The sequence below is a fragment of the Rousettus aegyptiacus genome, unplaced genomic scaffold (genome assembly GCF_014176215.1).
Source record: "Rousettus aegyptiacus isolate mRouAeg1 unplaced genomic scaffold, mRouAeg1.p scaffold_m13_p_5, whole genome shotgun sequence".
Lineage (NCBI taxonomy): Eukaryota > Metazoa > Chordata > Mammalia > Chiroptera > Pteropodidae > Rousettus > Rousettus aegyptiacus.
Window position 1 is genome coordinate 6,600,890 of NW_023416308.1, and position 21,528 is coordinate 6,622,417.

A 21,528-nucleotide genomic window follows, 5' to 3' on the forward strand; every position below is an offset into this window, starting at 1 on the left:
GCTCTGGTCGTCTGCGCGGCAGCTCCCACCCACTCCGGCCGCCTCCCCTCTCGGCTCTCCCCGCCTCTCTGCCTCGCTCTCTTGTTCTCGCTGGCTTCCCATGACCGTCTCGAGGTTTCAGGATTTTCTGTCTTTATGTCTCTCAAACTTGTTCTGTCTCCCTGTCCCCAGCTGTCCTGTATCTGCCTCAGCACGGCCCAGTTTGATCTCGGCCTCTCGCGACAGTCTCTCTTGCATGTGTCCTCTCTCTCTCTGTTGTCTCTTTGCCTCTCCCTCTCTCTCCCTCTCTCTCCCTGTCTCTCTCTCTCTCTCTCTCTCTCTCTCTCTCTCTCTCTCTCTCTCTCTCTCTCTCTCTCTCTCTCTCTCTCCCTCTCTCTCCCTCCCCGCCCCTCACCGTCTCTGTCCCAGGCATGAACTGGTCACTGGCTGCAGTGGCCGTGGCCGCCCCCACGCCCCGTCTCAGGGGCCCAGCTCCTGCTGTCCTCCAGCTGACATTTGGCCAAAACCCCTTTCCCCGCAGTTCAGCTGGAACAAGATTGGAATTTTTCAACCAAACATTCCTACGAAACGAAGAGAGGGGAGGAGTGGCGGGGGGCGGGGGGCGGGGGTGCGGGGATGGACAGACAACAAAAGCAAATGCACAAAAACAGAAAGGGTACGTGCTGGACACGGGTTCCTAACTGCCATGGGGACTTAGCTCATCGTGGCCAGCCGGCCAGGTGCCCAAGGAGAGGGGGTGGGAGGGGGGCCTGCTCAAGGACACCCAGCAGAGTGAGTCAGTGAGAAAGCCCAGCCATGCCTCCAGGCCACCATCTGAGGGCCTTCCGTGTCTCTCAGGCCGAAGAACTTCCAGCCCCATCTTAGACCCATTGTTCTGGCTGAAAATCTAGGCCAAGGCCACTTGGGGAGGAGAAGGGATATTTCCGCCTCTGCTCCCTTGGAAATCTCGACATCGCAGCCCAGGCCGGTCACCAGGGAACCAGCTGGCCCCCCTCGGCCTGGTCCAGGGCCAGCATGAGCTGGAGAGGTGGACGGGTGGGCAGGCGGGCAGCAGCGGGCAGCAGCGGGAGCCACGGGGTGCAGGGCCCAGCGGGGAGGCCAGCAGCTGCCCTAATTACTCCAGCTCTCCAGGTTCCAATCTCGTTTGAAAAGGCCTCCAGGGAGGCAGCCTTTAATAACTACCCGTAAACAGGCAGGAAAATCGATACCTGGTAAATCGAGCCCCGGAGAGAGGGCTGCCTGGGCCGGCTGGCCCTGACCCGGCCGGGAGGGGCTCGCAGAGTCCTTTGTTCCAGAGCTCGCCCACGCAGCCCTTCGGAACCCCGTCCCCACCCCGACCCCCAGGGGCCCCAAGCGTGTGAGCTTCAGCTCCTGCTCCAGTCTCCACTCTCCCTCCATCAAGACCGACCCCTCCTCTTTCCCACTCCCCGGGAGGCCTGACCTGAGCCAAGCAGGCAGCCAGTTTGAGTTGCAGAAGCCGCCTCTGTACTAGGCTTCGTGCCTGGTGCTGGGAACACAGACCTGGTCCTTGTCCTCCTGAAAGTCATCAACCGATGAGGGAGATTAAGAACGAAAACGAGTAATTGCATGTCAGGGCAAGCACAGGCATGGAAAAAGGAGCTGCATGTGTGCCAACTCTAGCGGCGGGACAGAAAAGCGCTTCCTGGAGGAGGCGGCCATGTGGAGGGTTTTGCTGGATGAATAGGAGTTCTCAGAGGAACAAGGACTGGGCGAGAGAGGGTGACTGTGGGTAATCCATGCAATGACAACAGCAGTCTGAGCTAACATTCATCTAGCGCCGCTGTAGCCAAGCTCTCTGCCAAGCACCCATGCCATCCATACCTTTTCTTACTTCGTCCCACAGTAATTCTTTGGGGCAGGTATTTACTACCCCCATTTTACAGATGCGGACACTGAGGCTACATGTGGATTTGCACATGGCCTGTGAGACTTCTGAGTTGTTTCAGCCACTTGACTCTGCGCCTCCCACCCCTGACCCTGCCCTCATCAGCTCAGGACTTGGCACGCAGAGGTAGTCAAACAAAGCAAGTTCCCATCCCTCCCCTTCCTAGCCAGGGGCCATACCTTCCAGGAAACACAGAGCCTCAACCCTCAGCGGGAGGTGGATGGCAGTACTCCAGGCACATCAGACCTGAAGGTTATCTATCACGGAGCCCACGTTTTGCAGATGGGGAAACTGAGGCCATGCGAGGAGAAGGTGGGCACTCGGAAGCAGAGCAGGAACAGGACTCAGGATTCTCCCTCTAACCAGGCCCCTCTTGGGCCTCCCCCAGAGGAACACTTGTCAAGGAAAAAAAAAAAAAAAGTCAATGTGCACACAGTCAATTAAAATGAAAAATCAGGCATCAGAATGAGGCTACCCGGTGGCCCAGGGGAAATTTCACATGATTGGCTGGAACGTGACAGGCGCCCAGGGACCCACCCCACCCTGCTACTTTCATATCAACAGCTACAGCTCTGTGCCTCGATTTCCCCAGCTCTCAGGGTCTGGGCAGGTGACGTGAGGCAGGGAAAGTCCATAGTCTTAATGACTCTTTCTAACAGAGTAAAGGACAAGCTGTACCAGCCCTGGGTAGGGACCCAAATAGGACAATCGGCGTGTGTGCTCAGGAGAAAGAAGCCTGAGTCAGGCAAGGGGAGAAGGGGATGGACCATGGTGGGTCCCCACCCCGCTGGCTGCAGATTCCTGGGCCCGCACCCCAGGGGGTTGCCCCATGCATGCCAGGCACCGTGCTAGGCGCTGGAGATACAGCTCTGAGCTGGGGCAACAAAGTAAAGAAAGTCTCCAGATTAGTATATCATGCCAGGCGGTGCTAAGTGCCAGGAAGAAAAACTAAAGCAAGGTAAGAGGATGGGAAGGGAAGGGCAGCCGTTTTTAGGAGGGTGATCTGGGAGAGTCTATCCAAAGAGGTGACAGTCGAACTGACTTAAAGAAAGGAGGAGGGGAATTATGAGGATGCCTGGGCCTGGCCAGGTGGTGGTCCAGGTGAGGGAAAAGCAAACGCAATGGGCCTGAGGCCGGACAGCTTGGGATATTTGAGGAGCAGCAAGGAGGCCAGCAGCTGGAATGGAGTGAGTGAGAGGGGGACTTTGTAGACAGGATGGGGCTTTGTAGGTCACGGCCAAGACTTTAGCATTCACTCCCAGTGAGCGGGAATCAGGGGCGGGTTCGGGGCAGAGGAAGGATGCGAGCCGACTTGCACTGATGAGGACCCCTCTGGCTGCTTCGTGAGAAACAGACTAGAGACAAGGACAGAAGCAGAGATCAGCCATGAGCTTACTGCTGTCATCCACGCGGGCGGCGTACAGGGGCTCGGACCAGGCAGAATCAGCGTGGCGGGCAGCAGAAGTGGTCAGATGCGGGATGTATTGGAAGGTAGAGGTGACCGGATTTACTGAGAGATTGGATGCGGGGTATGAGGTAAGAAGTCAGGGATGCGTCCAAGTTTTGGTCCCAAGCAGCTGGAAGGATGGAGCTTCCAGTAACGGCAAGATGATCAGGTTGGGGGTGCGGGGAGATCAGAGCTTTGCGTTGGCAGAGCTGAGTCTGACGTGCCCATTGAACTTCCATGGGAAGGTTGTCAAGGAGGCAGCTGGACACACAAGTATGGCTCTCAGGGAAGAGGATGGGGCCAGAAATGACAGCTTTTGGCATCATCAGAGATAAGACAGTATTTATCTTGCTTGGTCCGTTTAGCAACCTCACAAAGAGGGTCTACTTGTGCCCATTTTAGAAATGAGAAAACCAAGATTCAGTGACATCGAGTCACCTGACCACAGTCACAGAGCTGGCTGCCTCCCAGGCTTGGGGCCTCACCCACGCCCTGTGTTCTGTGACTCTTCTCACGGAATCTTCCTCTCAGCCCTGTGTGTGAGGGATCGGGTGGGGCCTGGATTAGCATCACCGTCATTTTCGAGATAGGGCCGGTGATGCCTCGGGGGACGAAAGGGACTTGCCCACAGTTGAGGATCAGTCAAGTGTGCAGTCTTGTGCAGGGGTGCCAAATGAACACAGCCAAAGAATCTCTCCATACTGGCCCCTGGCACAGAGCAGGCTGAAGGCTCTGAGAAGTCCTGCAGCCTGGGCTTTGGGTTATCACTCTTGAACCCAGAGCATCCATGGAGCTTTGCTTTCAAGGAGAACCTAGAGCTTCACAGAGTAGTAGTTGGGAGCAAAAGCCTCAATGCCTTTGTTTTTAAAAAGGGGGACATGAAGCCCCACCTGACTGGTTTATCATGTCTTATTAGGTCCTTTTCCAATGAGCACTCAGCATGGAGCCCTCCAAAGGGCAGACAGGTGGCAAATGTTTGTTAAAGGAAGGATCAAAGGAACAACCAGATGAATAAAAAAAATAAGTAGACGAAAGGATGGGCCAGTACGGGGATGATCCAAAGCCGTGAAGGAATAAAAGAATGATTGAGTCCAAAGTGGATCAGTGTCTGAACTAATGAATTCATTCACACGTGCAACAAATATCCGTTGCGCACCTACTGTGTGCAGGTGCCAGGGAGATAGCAGCGAATGAAACAAAGTCCCCACCTTGCGGCAGTGACATCCTAGGGACAGGAGGCAGACAGAAAACAGGTAAAATAAAAATTATACCAGATGGAGAAAATGGAGCAGAGGAGGAGAGAGGGGAAAGGGGGCGTACGGACGGGCGGGCGCCTGTCTCAATAGGATAGTGGTAAAATGACTGAGCGCGTCCACAGAGGAGCGGTGAGAATAAACGCAGGCGTGAGTGAAAGGCGCGGCGGGCTGGGCAACTGGGCTGAGGACCTACCGAGTGAGTGGACTGAGGTTTATGCGAATGTGCGAACTAAGGCGTGAAGAAATGAATGCGCTCATGGAAGAATTATGGAAAGAATGCGTGAGCTGAGGAAGGAAAGAAGGTCTGCATGCCACGCATGGTGCCTGCATGCTCGTGGTGGGGGCCCCTGGGGGTCTCTGTCCCCATCCGGGTGCTGACTCTGCTTCTCCTACCCCGTGTGAAGAGCCCCCACTCCCATTGGCCCTCCTGCCCCCCAGGGCCTGTGCTGACCCTGAGAGGTCGGGGGGGGGGGGCTTGCCTGTGCTGTCCTCGCCCTGCCTGCGCTGACCCCCTTCCCCCACCATCCCCCCCCCCCCCGCCCCGTGTTGTCCCTGCCCCTCCGGCCTGTCCTAACCCCTCCCCCTTGTGGGCACAGGCACCATGCGGCCCGTGCGGCGCAACTTCTACGACCCGTCGTCAGCGCCGGGCAAGGGCATCGTGTGGGAATGGGAGAACGACGGCGGCGCCTGGACGGCCTACGACATGGACATCTGCATCACCATCCAGAACGCCTACGAGAAGCAGCACCCGTGGCTCGACCTCTCGTCCCTCGGCTTCTGCTACCTCATCTACTTCAACAGCATGTCGCAGATGAACCGCCAGACGCGCCGGCGCCGCCGCCTGCGCCGCCGCCTGGACCTCGCCTACCCGCTCACCGTGGGCTCCATCCCCAAGTCGCAGTCGTGGCCTGTGGGCGCCAGCTCAGGCCAGCCCTGCTCCTGCCAGCAGTGCCTGCTGGTCAACAGCACGCGCGCCGCCTCCAACGCCATCCTGGCCTCACAGCGCCGCAAGGCGCCCCCAGCCGCCCCGCCACTGCCCCTGCCGCCCCCTGGAGGGCCGCCGGGCTCGCTCGTCGTGCGCCCTAGCGCCACCTTTGCCGGCACCGCACTCTGGGCCACGCCTGCCACCGCCACCGGCCCCACCGAACCCGCTCAGTCCCCCGGGGCGCCCCCACGGAGCCCGAGCGCCCCCAGCGGTGCGCCCACCCCCGGCCAGAACAACCTCAACCGGCCCGGGCCCCAGCGCGGCACCAGCGTGAGCACACGCGCCTCCATCCCGCCCGGGTAAGACAGCCCCGAGCCCAGGGGTGGCTGCCCACCAGGGCTAGGAGCAAAGAATTACAGTCGTAATAATAATCATAAGCAATGTCTAGCATCTATTATTAAGTATCCGCTCTGTGCCAAAGGTTAACTCAGCACCTTAACGCATTCCCACTCATTGTCTCCATGCACGAGGACCCCATGAGGTAGGTGCCATCATCATCCCCAATTTACATATGAAGAAACTCATCAGGGAGGGTTAATAACGTCCCAAGACCGTATAGTTAGTTCACAAGTGATGGGGCCCCGAGCATCAACAATAAGCGTAGGTATTCCATGTTTATTACTTGCTAAACTTTATCTGCATCATTTATTACCCCGAATCTATCATGCCCATATTACACATGGGGAGACTGAGGCAGGGAGAGGGGTGCTACCTTCTGAGCACCACCCAGGTAGAGAGCAGGGATTGGAACTGAGCCTTGTGGGATTCAGGAGTCTGCACTGTCTTCGAAATTTTCGAGGATTCCCGCCCTGCCTCAGTCCGCGCCGGTCTCGTGTGCAGGCTTGAGCAAACACTGGCCACTCTTAAACATTTCCCCTATAGGCCACACCTGAATTAGCACCCATTACTTTGGGCTAATGCTGTGGTTTTCAAACTGGTCTCCGAGGACTCCTGGGGTGACCTCAGATGGTGGCACCCGCGGGTGGTGGATAAGGAGAAGTCCGGCATGCAGGAGCAGCCGCTCTGCTCTCGTTTTAAGCAGAGTGGCTCTTTCTGGATCTCATTTATGAATTGGCGGGATTTCCCAGAGGGGTTTCATGGAGGAAGGGAGCTCGGGTCACACCAAGTCTGGAAATCCCTGGGTTTAAGGCCTCAGGATAGGGACCCAGTGAGCCTCTTGGCTGCCCACCCTGGAGCCCAGACTTGGTCAGTCTCGGCAGAGGACCAGGCCCTGCAGGAGTGGGAATGAGAGTGAGGAGCAAAGACCTTGACCTTGGGACAGACTAGAAGGGAAAAGACCAGGTGAAGGGTGGGTCATGATGCCTAAGAGATGGGGCAGGCACCAAACGCCAGCTCTGCTTTTGTCACTGTGGCATGGCCTAGGGGGTGACCATGAGGACCTGAGGCCAGCAAAGGTCAGATCTGGATACAACCTTTGAGGTCACCTCATCCACATGTCCCCTTTCACCAAGGGAAACCAAAGTAGGCTGATCTATCTGCCTTCTGTCCCTTTGAGAGTCTGACTGCTTGGGTTCAAATCCCCTCTTGGTCACTTGAGATCTGGGGTGAGTCTGTCCCCTTCCCTGAACCTCAGTTTCATCATCTGTCAAATGGGAGCAGGACTCCCCATTATGTAGAGCTACCACGTGTCTGAACACGGCGTCTACACATCGCGGTCGTTCGCGACGACAGCACTGTGTGTCATCCGGGAGGAAGGTTGGACTCGGGGGTGGGGGGTGCTGTAACTTTCCATGGGAAGGCCTGCAGCAGCTGCCACCTGCCTGCCCCACCCTTCCGCTTTCCTTTCCCCCTCCGGGTCATTCCTCTGGGGCAGGCCCCATGCCAACAGAGAGACCCGAGGAGGCTGGGGAGGACATACCTATCTAGGGGTCACAGGGGCTGGAGTGTTCATTATGGCTCCTGGTAGGCAGATAGCACCCTGGCTCCGGCTCCCTTAGGAAAAAGGAGGGCAGGAGGGCCCCAGAAAGACAGAAAGAGTGAGACAGCAAGCTGGAGTGGGTACGGGAGGGGGCAGACCCTGGAAAGTTCCAGGGACCTCCGCAGCAAGAATTTGAGGGCATTCTCTCTGGGGCTGTATTGTTGTTGCCCACTAGTGGGTTATGAAATCGGAAGGTCGTAACCAGTGTTTTCTCGGAATGGAATGGAGTAGAAAGTACAGTACCGGTAAGAATTGCTCCTTGAATCGTTTGCATCATTTCTGCCTGTGTTTACTGGGCTGCCAGGTGAAATGACTTTCTTAGTCACTGATGAAATTTGTGAAAGCCACCGTTCTAAGAGAAGGCCGGGAATTACTCAGCTTTTGTTTTTCAATATTAATTGTCCGAATATGTCCTGTGGGTGCATGTTCACAGAGCAAACAAGACAAAGGGGGTCCAGACTGATGGGGAGGCAGAGTTAGAGCAAATAAATGAGAAAATGAACACAATCACTAGAGAGAGAGGGAAGTGCCAGAGAGGCGGTGGGAAAGGGCAGTGTGGCTGGGAGGGAATGGGGCAGACCCCTCTGAGGAGGTAGCAGATCTGGAGAAGGGCCGTTCTGGGCACAGGAAGTAGCATGCGCAACTTAACTTCGACGGGGCTAGACAGATATGACACTTCCAGAGAAGAGCTAGAGGTGTGAGGAGGGCTGGAGAGTGGGGGGCCAGCAAGAAGGGGACGGGCCCCTCTCGCTGCAGGTGCAGAGAGGTGCAGCTGGGAGTGAGTCCAGCAGGTTCTGAAGATCACGCAGGAGTAGGGGGTGGGGAGGGGTCCCTGCTGGAACAAGAGGGGCCGAGATTTTTCCCAAGTGGAGCTGCAGAGCCAGATTGTGGGGCCTCAGGGGAGCCTGGGCTTGGTTGGTGTTGCCGGCAGCGGGGAGCTATAGAGTGTGCTGGAGTTTGAGAGGCCTATGGGGAAAAGAAAGATTTCTCCCTGGGGGTGCTGATCATTCAATACGTCCTTTTCTGACCTGCAATGTGTTCTCCACCCAGTCTATATCACTTCCTCTCCTCCTCTCCTGGGAACTGTTTCTGATCCTGAGACCAGACGTTGGTCTGGAAAGGGGGTGAGAGGTGTTGGCAGCTGACAAGGGCGCCCTCGTTTCTCCTCAGCCAGACGAGCCCCCAACCCCGATCTCCAAGGAACCCCAGCTGAAAATACCCCCGACTCGGAGTGGGAGGATGGGCGCAGGACCCTGGGAATCCGCTGCTAGTGGGTGGGGGGAGGGTGGGAAGAAGCAGGATGGGGGTGTCGAACCCCGGTTCCTCCAGGCTGAAGCTTCGCTTTGCCAAACAACTGAGGCCCAGGTGCAGCCAATGAGTGGAAAGGGACGGGCTCTCTGAGGAGCCGGCCCCCCGCCCTGCCCTGGTCCCCAGCACCTCAGAGCCCTCACGCCTTTTCCCGTGTCTCAGCCTCTGTGTTTCTGATGTCCAGAGTCCCTCTTTATAAGGATGCCAGTCGCGTTGGCTGGGGCCCGCCCCGGTGACCTCGTTTCAATCACCTCTGCAAAGACCCTCTCTCCAGAGAGAGACTGGGCGTTAGGACTTGGGCAAGGTGAGGTCTGGGGGACATGATTCAACCGGAGACCGAGCCTCTGTAACTCTCCTCTTGGAGCTGAGTCTCCGGCTGTCTGTCTTTTCATCTGCCCGTGTCTGTCTGTCTGTCTGTCTGTCTGTCTTTCTCTTGCTCCTCCCCCACCTTCCCTTCCTGCTCAGCAGCTCTCTCCCCTGCCCCCCTCTCTCCACCCTTCCCCTTCTCCCCATCACAGGACTCCCACAGACCCAGAGTCCAGTCCTGCCTCTGCCCTTTCCCGGCTGGGTGACCTTGGGCCCATAGCTTCTCCTCCTTAGCCTCAGTTTCCCCATCTGCCAAAGTGGACCTGAGACCACCGCCATCACACGCGCGGGCTCGGCAGAGCTGATCGGGCGCAAATGTGTTTAAAATCGCTGCCTGTGCCCGGCATGGGACGGGGGAGTGGACTCTCCAGGGAGCTCTGACTCCATTCTCACACCCCATCCTCAGCCCTGGGTGGGTAACAGCATGGAGGTCCAGAGAGGGGTGCTGACTTGCCCGAGGTCACACAGCCAGTGGAGCCAGAGTGTCTCCTGGGCCGGGGTTTTTTTCCACTTGCCGCAGTGATGGGGCGAGGAGCCAGCTGGCCGCCCCGGCCTGGGGGACATGCAGGGGTGGGGGAGACCCGCCCCGTCTCCCGAGAGGGCAGCGTCCAGCACTTTGGAACACAGCTGTGGGGCGGACTCAGAGTTTCCACCCCACGTGGTGGAGCGGAGAGGGCGGGGGACAGCCGCGGGCCTGTTTCCCTCGTCCCGGGCGCCCCCTCCCGGCTCCAAATGCCTCGCCTCTCTCACTTCCCACCGACACCCAAAGTGGCAGAGCTGATTATCCCCATTTTCGATATGAGTAAACCGAAGCTCCCGAAGGCTGGCACTTGCTCAAGGTCACACATTAGGACTCTCGATTCAAAATCCCCTATCGGCCGGGGTATTGGGGCATCCCAACCCCCTGCCTCTCCATTCCCAGTTTCTGGCCACAGCCCCAGAGGACCCTGTCCTCGCCCCGACTCCCCCACCCTGGCCCTGATTCCTCAGGGTATCTCTGAGCAAAGATCGAAGGAGGTTAAGAAGCAGTCCACTCAGAGAACCGGATGAGAGTTCCAGACGGAGGGAACAGCTTGTGCAAAGGCCCCGAGGCAGGAGAGGGGGTCGGAGGTGACGTGGGGCCAGTTCTCCAGGTCCACGAACGCTGTCGCGAGGACTTTGGCTTTCACTGTGCGTGAGCTGGGAGCCAGCGAGGCCGTGAGCTGGAGAGACACTGGCTGTAACAGGGACACTCTGGTTGTTGGGAACAGACTTCAGGAGCCGGCCGCAGGAGCCTGTGGGAGGTGGGCTTTGATGTGGTGGGCGTGTGTGCGTGTTTTCCTCCTTTTTTTTTTTTTTTTTTTTTGATTTCTAGCAGTGATTTTACGTTTTTACTTAAAAGCGTCCATATCCTACCCCTCCAGTTCTTGAATAGGCATTACATCTAAATACTTCAAAAATAAAAAAGCGCTGGAAGGCAGGACATGAAAAGTCTGGCCCTCGCCGCGTCCCCACCTGGCCTCTGGCCCGCCCCCGCGCCCCCTTTCCTGGCCTCGCGGGGTGTGTAGTGGCTGTAACTCTGCCTCCCACCCCTTCCCCAGCACCTCACCGCAAGGTCAAACCAAACAGCCCACACCCTGCCCCCCAGACCTGAAGCACTTCCTGCCCTGCTCCCTGGGAGGCCAAACCACACACTCCCGTGCACGTGGCTGCCCCAGGCCGTGGGAACGCCAGCCCAGCCAGCCCTGCCCTCCCCTCCCGTCCCCTCCCTCGCTGGGCTCCTGCTGCATGGGAAATCCTGGGAAAGAGTGACACCGAGCCCCCAGACCTCTGGACCAACCTGACCCCCAAATGCCAACTGCCCCTCAAAATGTCTCCTTAGGGGACTTCTGCACCCTTTTCATCCCCAGGAGTCGGGGTGGGAGGCCGAGAGGTCCCATTTGACAGAGGGGAAACAGGTCCATAGATGCTCTGAGGCTTGTCCGGGCAACCGGGTTGCTGGGACAAGGACCGGGGACGTGGGCAAGGCCTCCAGCAGCAGCTGTTGAGGGTGTGTGGGTTTTGCTGGGTCCATGGGGCACCCAGTCTTCCCAGAGCTGGCCGTGATGTCCTCAGCCTCTGGGCTCTGCAGAAGGGGTAGGCGTGGGCACCTGGCAAGTCCCAGGACTGTGGGGAGCAGGGGTTCAGGCCCAGGGGAACTGGGCGCTGAAAGGGGGCGGACGACAGCAGCAGGCTCAGAGAGCACGGGAACCCCTCCGAGCACTGTTCGGTTTCCTTCTCCCCGTGACATGTCCGCCCCACCTCACCCACGCCGAGGCTTGAGCCTCCCTGGGCCCCCAAGGGCCCCTGGGTAAGAGTCAGATGTCCTGAGGGCCCCTGAGGCCAATGGGGGAACCTGGAAACCATCATCAGAGACTGTGACATGCCTGGGGCCTGGGAGTAGGGTGGAGGGATGGGAGGGGACAGGGAAGCCAGATATGGGCAGAGGGGTAGAAATCCAGCTGCTCTAAAGGGAGTGTCAGTGTGGCTTTCGGGGTCCCTAGGTTCCTGAACACAGAGAGGGGTGGCCAGAGCTGGCAGGGATACCCACTGTGCAAACCCTGGTCCCCCTGCCCAGGGCTGAGCCAGCTCCAGGGTCCGGGGCACAGGCTTGAGTTCACCTTTAGGGCTCAGAGGTCTCAGACGGCTGGCTCATCGACAGGTGACCCCGCAGATCAGCCTGGTGGGGTCAGCCCTGGCCACTGACTCGAAAACTCCAGGACCCGGTGCCAGCCGCCCCACTAACCAGCTGGGTGACCTTAGTGAAGTCACTTCTCTCTGGCCCTCAGGCCCATCATCTGTGAAACAAGTGACAAATAGGTTCCATCTCCCGTGACATCTCTGCTTCGATGGTAGTGACTTCCTGGAGCACTGTTGAGAAGGATTCTGAAGTTGCGTTCTGGCTTCTTGGAAAGGTGCTGGGATCGATTGGTGATGCCTGCCGTGGGTGCTCGCTGGGAAGTCCCAATATGTAATATCCTATAGTGCCATCTTCGCTTCAACCTTGTGTCTGGGGGAATATTTAGCATTACAGCAGCTGTCTCTAAGGACACCAGGCCCCCTTCTGCAGAGACCACAAGGCTAGCAGACCGATTTCTTATTTGGCTCAACTCCTTCCTTCAGTACTTGCTGAGAACCCATTTGTGCCGAGTTTCATCCTTAGTCCTTAGGGTCACAGGGCTGGATCAGACAGGTTTCCAGAAGCTCACAATCTAGTGGAAGAGAGAGGAGTGGAACCACAAAACTAGAAAGCAAGACCAAAAATGTCTCTGTCCTCAAAAGAGGATAAACACAGTTCCTTGGGAATTAAAAGGAGTGGATATGAATTCGCTTGCAGTAGAGCCAAAAAAGCCTCCTGAAGACAGTCTTCAAAGGGCAGATGTGAAATATTTGGGTTCCCCAAAAGCTCGCCGTGGGACTCCTGCCTCGAGTGGGCTGGGAAGCATTTCTGGGAATTTCTTGGAGAAAGTTTGCTTAGGCCATTCCCACAGGATGCCGACTTAGTGCGTTCACTTAGAATGAATGTCGGCCGAGCATCACGAGGGACTAGCTGGGGCAGAGGGTGTCTCTCGGAACCCTTGCTTCCAGACTCACCTCAAATGTGTGCAAACGGTGCATGGGGACAGTGTGCCCGAGCACGGGAATGAGAGTGTCCCGCTCAGAACCTCGCCGCAAAATCTCATCTTCCTTTATCCATTCGTGCAACGGGTGTTTACTGAGCATCTGCTATGTGCTCTATATCAGCGCCGATGTCGCGGGGGTCAAGGAGGGCCTCTCTGATGAGGCGGCATTGCAGCGGAGAGCCGAGTGAGCCTTCGGGCAGAGGGCGCAGCAAGCGGAAAGGTATTGAAAGGGGACCATAAGAGGAACGGCAGGTGTGTCTGGACTAGAGAGTAGGGGAGGAGTAGGCAATGAGGTCACAGAGGCAGGGGCACCTGGTCATGCCAAGGACTTTGTAGTACTAGGTTGTGATTAGTACTGTAACAAATGAAAAGGTAAGCAAGGTAAGGGCAGAGACAGAGGGTCCTCTAGAGTAACGTGGTAGGGAAGGTCTCTGACAAGGCGACAGGGGGCTGACGCCTGTGTTAAGTGAGCGAGCAAGGTATGAGCGGGATCAGCAAGTGCAAAGGCCCTGGGGTGCAAATGTGCCTGGCATGTTTGAGGAGCAGCAGGGAGACTGGGGAAACTGGAGTGGAGAGGTAGGGGGTGAGCATGGGGAAAATAGTATTCCAAGGGTGGGTACTGGCTGCCGTGTAGGATAAGGGGGTTGGATTTATTCTGGGCAAGAGGGGAGCCACGGGAGGTGGAGGGCAGAGGACAAACAGGATCTGATGGGGGGATGGCAAAGGCAGCAGGAAGACCAGACAGCAGTGGGACCCGTCTCTGCCCTGGAGTGGCCAAGCCCACCTTCTGGTCAGAGCAGATTTCCAGGGGGCCTGAAGGATGTCTCCAAGACCCTTTGGCAGGCTGGGCCCCCACAGGGCAGGGCAGAGAATGCAGGCTGGCCCCCCTTCCGGGAGGCCTGCAGGCAGCGGCGTCTTGTCCAGGGCAGAAGGATGTTCTCACTCAGTCGGAGGAAACAGCGCATCCCACATCAAAAGGGGGCCTGGGTGGCTCCCACGCTCAGGCATCGTGGGAACCCTGATACCCTGGGTTCTCGCAGAGGGCCTGCAGATTAAGAGGGGCTGGGGGCTGCCTCGGGGCTGTCCCCCAGCTTGCTGATGGGTAAATAAAAAACAGCCTAACTGTCATGCCCTGCTCACAACCCTCTTCCCAGCAGCAAGACTGACTTTTGTAACGCAGGGCTCTGTGGTGTTTAAGGGGTACCAGGACTTATAGGGCAGCTGAGATGTAAAACCTTCTCTTTTGGGGTTCTGCTCCCCGCCCCCTCACCTAACTCCCAGGCCAAAGGCTCAGCAAGGCCAGGGTCATGAGCTGGACCTGACCTGAGGCTTTCTATAGACCTGGGGCAGCATTCCGTCTTTACTGACTGGTAGAGGCCGCGCTGAGAATTCGACTCAGCTTAAGAGCGTGCTGTGATGGATTAGTGATGTCTGCCGCAGGTAGGAGACAAAACGTGGTGGCGTGCGTGCTAAAAAGTTTTCTTTCCACCCACTTTACAGAGGGCCCTGGAGAGAAGGAGGGGTGTTTTCTCGTGAGACAAAAGTGAAGGAAGGGGGTGAGGAGAGCTAGGTATGATGAGGACGACCACCATCTGTCTACACGGGAAGCGTTTTAAAGGGCGAGACAGGGAAAAGGAGAAGCTCGAGGCACATGCCGCTCTGCTTTCCTGTAAGAGTATGAGGAGGGATGAGATTAGGGTAGCGACACCCCCAGGAAGGTCCTGGAGGACTGTGACAGAGCCCGGGAAGGCTCAGATGGACACGGCCCCATCTCTTGGGTCCCCGCAGGCTGTAGCAAAAATCAAGACCTCAGCCCTGTACCAGACTGAGCTGTACATGTCTTAACTCATTGAACTCTCACGAGACTCTATCCCATTGCAGATAGGGAAACCGAGGCACGGCACCGTTCCTGCACACACACCTCGACTGACCAGGCTCCCCCACTGCACCTCCCTCAGGGGCTGAGTTCCGTGATGCCAGGGCCACCAAAGCGTTTAGGAACCCAGACATCTGCTTCGAATGCCACCTCAGCTGGGTCTGGGAGGGGTGCCCAGTGGACCAGATTAAGGCCGAGCAGCCACAGAGCGGAGGGGTGGTGTGCAGTGTGTGTGTGTGTGTGCGTGTATTGCTGTGAAGGGTGGGCCTCCCGGTCATGGCGCGCCTGCTCATGTCCCCATGGGCGGATGGCAGGGTCCCTTTTGCGGGCTGCAGAGTGCTGGGTGCTTGTGAGGACAAAGGCGCATTTCTCCTGAATCTGCTGTCCGCTTTTCCACAGTGATGTGTGTGGGGGGTGGGGGTGGCGGCCGCAGCCGGTGGGGCTACCACTCTGCGCGAGCTGGCTTCTCTCGTCCAGTCGAATGTCCCCACAGTCTGTGCATGTGTGTATCTGTGTGTGTGGTGTGTTCCCCAGAGTATGCGTGTGTGTGTGTTTGTGTGACATTTTCCACGCAGAAGTGTGTGTGTGTGTGTTTGTATGTCTGTGTGCATGGTGTGTGCTCCCTGGAGTGTGTGTGTTTGTGTACCTGTGCGTGTACGTGGGGAGGGGCATGTTCCCAGGGGTGTGTGTCTGTGCACTTGTGCACATGGTGAATTCCCCAAGTATGTGTGTGCATGGATTATATATAGTATACATTCCCCGTGTGTGTGTGTGTGTGTTTCTGGACTCGCTGCACCAGCACCCAAGCCTGCCAAGCGTACCATTTGCTTAAAGACACTTCCCAGCCACCTCCCTGGCACTGACTGCGCCAGCCGGGGGCAGGTGACCAGGCTCAGTCCTTAGCAGGCGGGCAAAGGGGGCTGTCTCGGTTCCTGCATCAACTCTCACTGCCCCCATCCTTTCCTGCACCCCACTGGCCCCTCAGGCTGCCCCTGGCTTTCAAAATGTATCTGGACCAGCAGCCCAGCACTGAAGTCACAAAGGCTCGGACGGGCACCCCGTGCAGACCACAGCAGGCTTTCTCAGTCAGCGCTCTCGGCAGCCTCCTGGGGGAGATGTTGGTATTGACCTCATTTTACAGAGGAGGAAACTGAGGGTCACGGAGGTTAAGTTACTCGCCCCAGTTTGCCACTGCAATATTTTCATGGTTTCCTCTCCGAGGTGGAGAGAAGTCATACCGTGACTTAGTGGACTGAGGTGCGGAGAGATGAAACTAACTACTCATCCAAGGTGACACAGTGACGGTGATGATGGTGACAATGACGGTTAACGTTATAGCCTTTATTAGGTACCGGCAATGAGGCTCGGCCTTTGACATGGAGCGTTTCGTTGACTCTCGACAGCACACATATGGGAGGTGCCACAGTATCCCATCTTACAGAAGAAACGGGCTTACGAGAGGTGCGATCGCGTACGTCCTGGGTGCCCCGCAGCTGGTTCGTGGTTTAGCTGCCATATGAAAGTGGCTCTAGCCGATTCCAAAAGTCAGAGCCCTTTGTGGGGAGGGCGACGGATGAGGGGAAGCAGACTACATTTTCCTAGGGCCTCTTCATCTGAAGAGAGGACAATGCCTTAGTCACAGGAACTGACATCAGCAGATACTGCAGAGGAGGAATCATGTTTTTCATCACGTTTTCGGAAAACCTGGGTTTACCATCGCTGACCGAATTTCCTCGTGCAGGACCGAGAGCCTTTAATATGCTCACACAGGTTATGAATTTTCCAAGCGAGAGACACCGAAGTGTTTCCTAACTTATTTGATCCCCGAATCCTCCTCGCCCAGAAACTTTTATGGGGATTTGGGCTCCACATAGTAAATTTTCACAGAGGCTGGAATGGCTAAATCACTAGTAGTTGGGTTTCAAGCACAGAGGCCAGTGAAACCAAGCCATTGGAACCCAGGTGCTGAGCAATGGGGGCGTTGGTGCTAAGCCTAGGGGTCCATTCTATTATAACTGGGGTGAGGTCCTGGTCTCACCCACCCTATGATAGAAAGATGTCAGAGTAGGAATTCGAATTCCTTGGAGATCAGTCTAGAGGACCGGGACTGGCACAAAGGAGTTAGACTATGCCCGAGAGCCAGAGGCAGAAGGCAAACCAGAGGCCCCTGAGTCTCTGGCGGGGGAGTGGCTGGAATCCAGCTCGTAGCCTCTTCTCTTCTCCAATCAGGGTCCCCGCGCTCCCGGTGAAGAACTTGAACGGTACCGGGCCGGTCCACCCAGCTCTGGCAGGTGAGGTCTGGGCCAAGATAGGAGAGGTGGGCGGGACCCACAAGGAGGCGGGCCCCACCCCTGGGGCTGAGGGGTGGGGCTCACCACACATGCACCTGAGATCCCCAGGATCTCTGGGTGAGAACAGGTGGGCGCGGTCTGGGGAGAGGCCTGTGGGTACACCCAATGACCCAATGATGGGAGGGTGGGAGTGGGTGGTGGACGGGCCTGGAGGTCGCTCCGCCCCTAACTGGCCGGACCACGCCCCCAGGGATGACCGGGATCCTGCTGTGTGCCGCCGGACTGCCCGTGTGCCTGACGCGGGCCCCCAAGCCCATTCTGCATCCGCCGCCTGTGAGCAAGAGTGACGTCAAGCCCGTGCCCGGCGTGCCGGGGATGTGCCGCAAGACCAAGAAGAAGCACCTCAAGAAGAGTACGCCTTCCACGCCCGACCCTCATCCCCGAACTGAACCCCACTGACCTTTGGGCGCAACCCCTCTGACCCCTTCCTCCAATTTGTTCTTGGGACTTAGGACCTCACCTTCATTCCCTGACCCCATCTGCAACCAACTCCGATTACATCTAAGCTGCAGCTACCCCTGACATTTCACCCCTGCCAACCCCACCTCTCTGACCCCTGACCCAGTCCTGAGCCAAGCCCTTAGGAGCAGACCTTTCATACCCTCAAGCCCAACCCCCTGTGCCCTTGCAGGTAAGAACCCCGAGGATGTGGTTCGAAGATACATGCAGAAAGTAAAGAACCCGCCTGATGAGGTGAGTCCCAGGGGACAGAGGGCTGGCCTTGCCTGCAAAGATGGAGGGCCCTCCCCTCCCCTTCCCTCCCTCTCCTCTCCTCCCCCCGCCTCTCCCTCTGACATGAATTCCTTGTGGTTCGGTTACAGTCTCTTCTCCCAGTCCGTGGGTTTGACTTCTCACTTTCTTTACAATGTCTTTTGATAGACAGAAGTACCGAAGTTTAATAGAGGCACATGTATCAATCTTTTGATGATCGATCATTTTTGTATCTTATTTTCACCCATATTTTTTAAGTTTTGCTTTTTAAAAAAAAAAAGTTGAATGTATTAGGGTGACATTGGTTAATAAAGTTTTGCTTTTGATAGTTCTTTAAGCCCTCGGTGGGGGTGGGGGGGGGGCGTGAGGGAGCCATATCCCTGAAATCGGTACCTGGAGAAGTCTTTTCCGTGTGACAGATGGGTCCCAGAGAGGGGGTGGTCCGATGCCCTTGGTGGCCCGGGGGTCTGGCCCTGCTGCCCCCAGCCCTCCGTCTCTCCTCTGTGCCCACCCCAGGACTGCACCATTTGCATGGAGCGGCTGGTCACGGCGTCTGGCTATGAGGGCGTGCTTCGCCACAAGGGTGTGCGGCCGGAGCTCGTGGGCCGCCTGGGCCGCTGCGGCCACATGTGCCACCTGCTGTGCCTCGTGGCCATGTATTCCAACGGCAACAAGGTGGGCTGTGGGGGGGGGGGCAGTGGCGGGGAGCAGGTACGGGAGCCGGGCGGGGCTGGGACCCCTGGGGACCTCACCACCAGCCTCCCCTGCCCCAGGATGGGAGCCTGCAGTGCCCGACCTGCAAGGCCATCTACGGGGAGAAGACGGGCACTCAGCCACCCGGGAAGATGGAGTTCCACCTTATCCCCCACTCGCTGCCGGGCTTCGCTGACACCCAGACCATCCGCATCGTCTATGACATTCCCACAGGCATCCAGGTGAACCCCCTCGACCCCAACTCCTCTGACCCCTCCAGAGGCGCTCCCCCCCAACTGGTCTGTAGTTCAAGCCCCTGCTGCTCCTCCCCACAGGGCCCTGAGCACCCCAACCCAGGCAAGAAGTTCACTGCGAGAGGCTTCCCACGCCACTGCTATCTGCCCAACAACGAGAAAGGCCGGAAGGTGGGTGCTCTCTCGTGAGGGTGCAGGGCTGCAGGCCAGGGCCCCGGCCACCGTCAGCCTGAGCCTGTGGTCCCCATTATTCCAGTCCCAGCTTTCGCATTCTGACCCACACAGGCACTGACCCGAACAACCTGGTGCGCGCCTCACCCTGCCGGGCAAAGCCTCAGGGCAAGTAACACACTCAAGGTCACACAGCTATCAAGCGGTGGAGCCAGGATTTGAACCCAAGTAGCCCAGGCTTTCCACCGCCACACTATAGATCTTTAGACCAGAAATTCTGATCTTCATGTGAAATCTCCAGGTTTTTAACTATTGCCAATGAAGTCACCAAGTGGCTATTTAATGCAGCGTGGGGTCCAAACCAAACACAGGCGAGGGCTGTTGGTTTGAGATCCCTTTTTACCCCAGAAAAAAACAGGCAGAAAACTTAGAAAGAGCTTTTACTTGGGCAGTCAGTCCAGAGTAGGAAGTGGCCAAGCCTCGCAGCCTCGAGGTATCCTGAGGGGCTCATGAGCTCCTAAAGGAGCCACGAAATGGTGGTGGAGGGGGGCCAGGGGCGAAGGCTGGGCTGGAGGGGCTCAAGCTGTGCGCGGGACTGCCTGTGACCCCGCCCATCGCCCCGCCCCCCAGGTGTTGCGACTGCTCATCACCGCCTGGGAGCGCAGGCTCATCTTTACCATTGGCACGTCCAACACAACCGGCGAGTCGGACACCGTGGTGTGGAACGAGATCCACCACAAGACCGAGTTCGGATCCAACCTCACGGGCCACGGCTATCCGGACGCTAATTACCTAGACAACGTGCTGGCCGAGCTCACGGCCCAAGGCGTGTCCGAGGCTGCAGCCAAGGCCTGAGGCCCCAGGCTGCCCAACTTCCCTCTTGCTTTGCCCCTGGTCTGGCTCCCTGCACCAGGTGCGTCCTGGTGGCCCAAGTTCAAGGCTGGAGAGGAGCCTGCAGAAAGAGCCAGAAGCGTTCCGGATGTTTGGTTGGTTGATGAGAGGATGAAAGGCCAGCGGGCTCCGACCCGTAGCTCCCTGAGAAGGTCATAGAGAGAGAACCGGAAACCACAGCGACCTCCCTACCACAAAGACAGAGCCCCATCCCACACACACACACACGTGTCCTGATGAACACATGCACGCACACCCACGTGCCTCTACTTACCCCCGACCCCGGGGGAGGAGACAGGAGACCCCTGTGACACTCCATGTGGGTCCCGCCTGTGTCTCTGTCACATCCGTACAGGCTTGTCCGCCAGCAGGAAGATTCAGGCCAAGCATTAGGGGGCCTGCTGGGATGCCTGGGGGAAACTTAGAACCTCAGCGTTCCCCCATCTCTATCGCCAACTGAGGGGCAATCGTGGGCCCACGAGGTGGAAGCCCCCAGATGGAGCAATTTTGCAGAGGGACAGGCCAGGGAGAGGGGGACTAGAGGTGTTTCGTGCTTGTATCTCTTCATCCTTTGGGACACTGACCCCCTTCCTTCTCCGGTCCCGTCCCCAGGCCTTATGTCTGTCCCAGATAAAGGCACTATTTGTTCTCTTCCTCTCCCCATCCCATCCTCTTCATCAAATGGCTCCCAAACGTCGAGATCCAAAGGCTGGAGCTTCTGGCTTCGGGAGAGAGACGAGGAGGCCTAGCTTAGGCCGGCGGGTCTGAAAAGCAGGCTGGAGAGCAGAGTCCATTTCCCTTACTTGGGAGTGGGCCGCAGGGTGGCTGATGGTCTCGGCCAACCAGGGGCCTGTTGCCCAGGCAACTCACCAGCTCCGCCTCTGTTGATTGGCTGCCACGGTGGAAGTCAGCCAAGATTTAAAAGGACGCCAGCGATTGCTCTTTTGAAAACCTACCAGTCCCACTGTGGGTGGAGAAATAAACGGTCTTTCTCCTCCTCTCCCAGTCTTTTCCTGCCAAGAAGCGGGGAGCGGGTGGCTGTTCCTGGGAGCCTTCTGTTTGTCCCATCAAGGAGCAGGTGACAAAATGACCACCCCAGGACCGTTGCCCCTCTCAGCCTTGGGCAGCTGGAGATGCAGGGTCCCCATAAATCTCATCCTGGGACAGGCAGGGTATGTGATGGTGACCGACGAGACCCTCCCAGTCCTAGTCCCAAAGAGGGCAGAGGGGAAAGTTCCATTCTCAGGCATGGGCACCAGGCGATGCACTCAGTGCTCGCTGGTAAAATTACTAGGAATGAGGAACTCAGCCTGCAACAATCTTCTTAGCCTTTGCAATATCCCGGGGGATGCCCAGGTGGCTGCGGTGGATGCTGCAGCTCCAGGCGACCCCTGCTGGCCTTCCATGGGATAGCACCACATCCTGGTCCACCTCCCCATCCAGACAGGTTCAGTTTCCGTCCCACCCTCCAGGCAATCAAAACTGGAAATGAGTCCTTGGAGGCCCTTCCAGTTCCGCCAGTTGGGCGTTTTATCCTCTGTGATTCACTGTCAAACAAAATTTCACCTCAAAGTCGCCCAGCCCCACGATCCTTAAATCTCACGTGCATCCACATCACCTTGAGGACTTTAAGAATCCTGACTCCTGCCCCACACGCCTTCAGATGCTGATGCAGCAGATCTGGCATTTCTAGCAGACATTCGAGAGGGGTGGGCTCTGGGCCACAGTCTGGG

General features: G+C 57.4%; 1 protein-coding gene across 1 annotated transcript in view; it reads left to right on the plus strand.

Moving 5' to 3' along the window:
• Positions 1–20,795, plus strand: part of DTX1 (deltex E3 ubiquitin ligase 1) — a 32,358-nt gene extending 11,563 nt beyond the window's left edge. Inside the window, exons 3-10 of the mRNA XM_036221004.1 lie at positions 5,206–5,893; positions 16,954–17,015; positions 17,266–17,427; positions 17,707–17,768; positions 18,303–18,461; positions 18,560–18,721; positions 18,815–18,904; positions 19,535–20,795. Coding sequence (XP_036076897.1) covers positions 5,206–5,893; positions 16,954–17,015; positions 17,266–17,427; positions 17,707–17,768; positions 18,303–18,461; positions 18,560–18,721; positions 18,815–18,904; positions 19,535–19,759 — 1,610 coding nt within the window. The 3' untranslated portion in view covers positions 19,760–20,795. The remainder of the gene's footprint in view (positions 1–5,205; positions 5,894–16,953; positions 17,016–17,265; positions 17,428–17,706; positions 17,769–18,302; positions 18,462–18,559; positions 18,722–18,814; positions 18,905–19,534) is intronic.
• Positions 20,796–21,528: the final 733 nt, after the last annotated feature.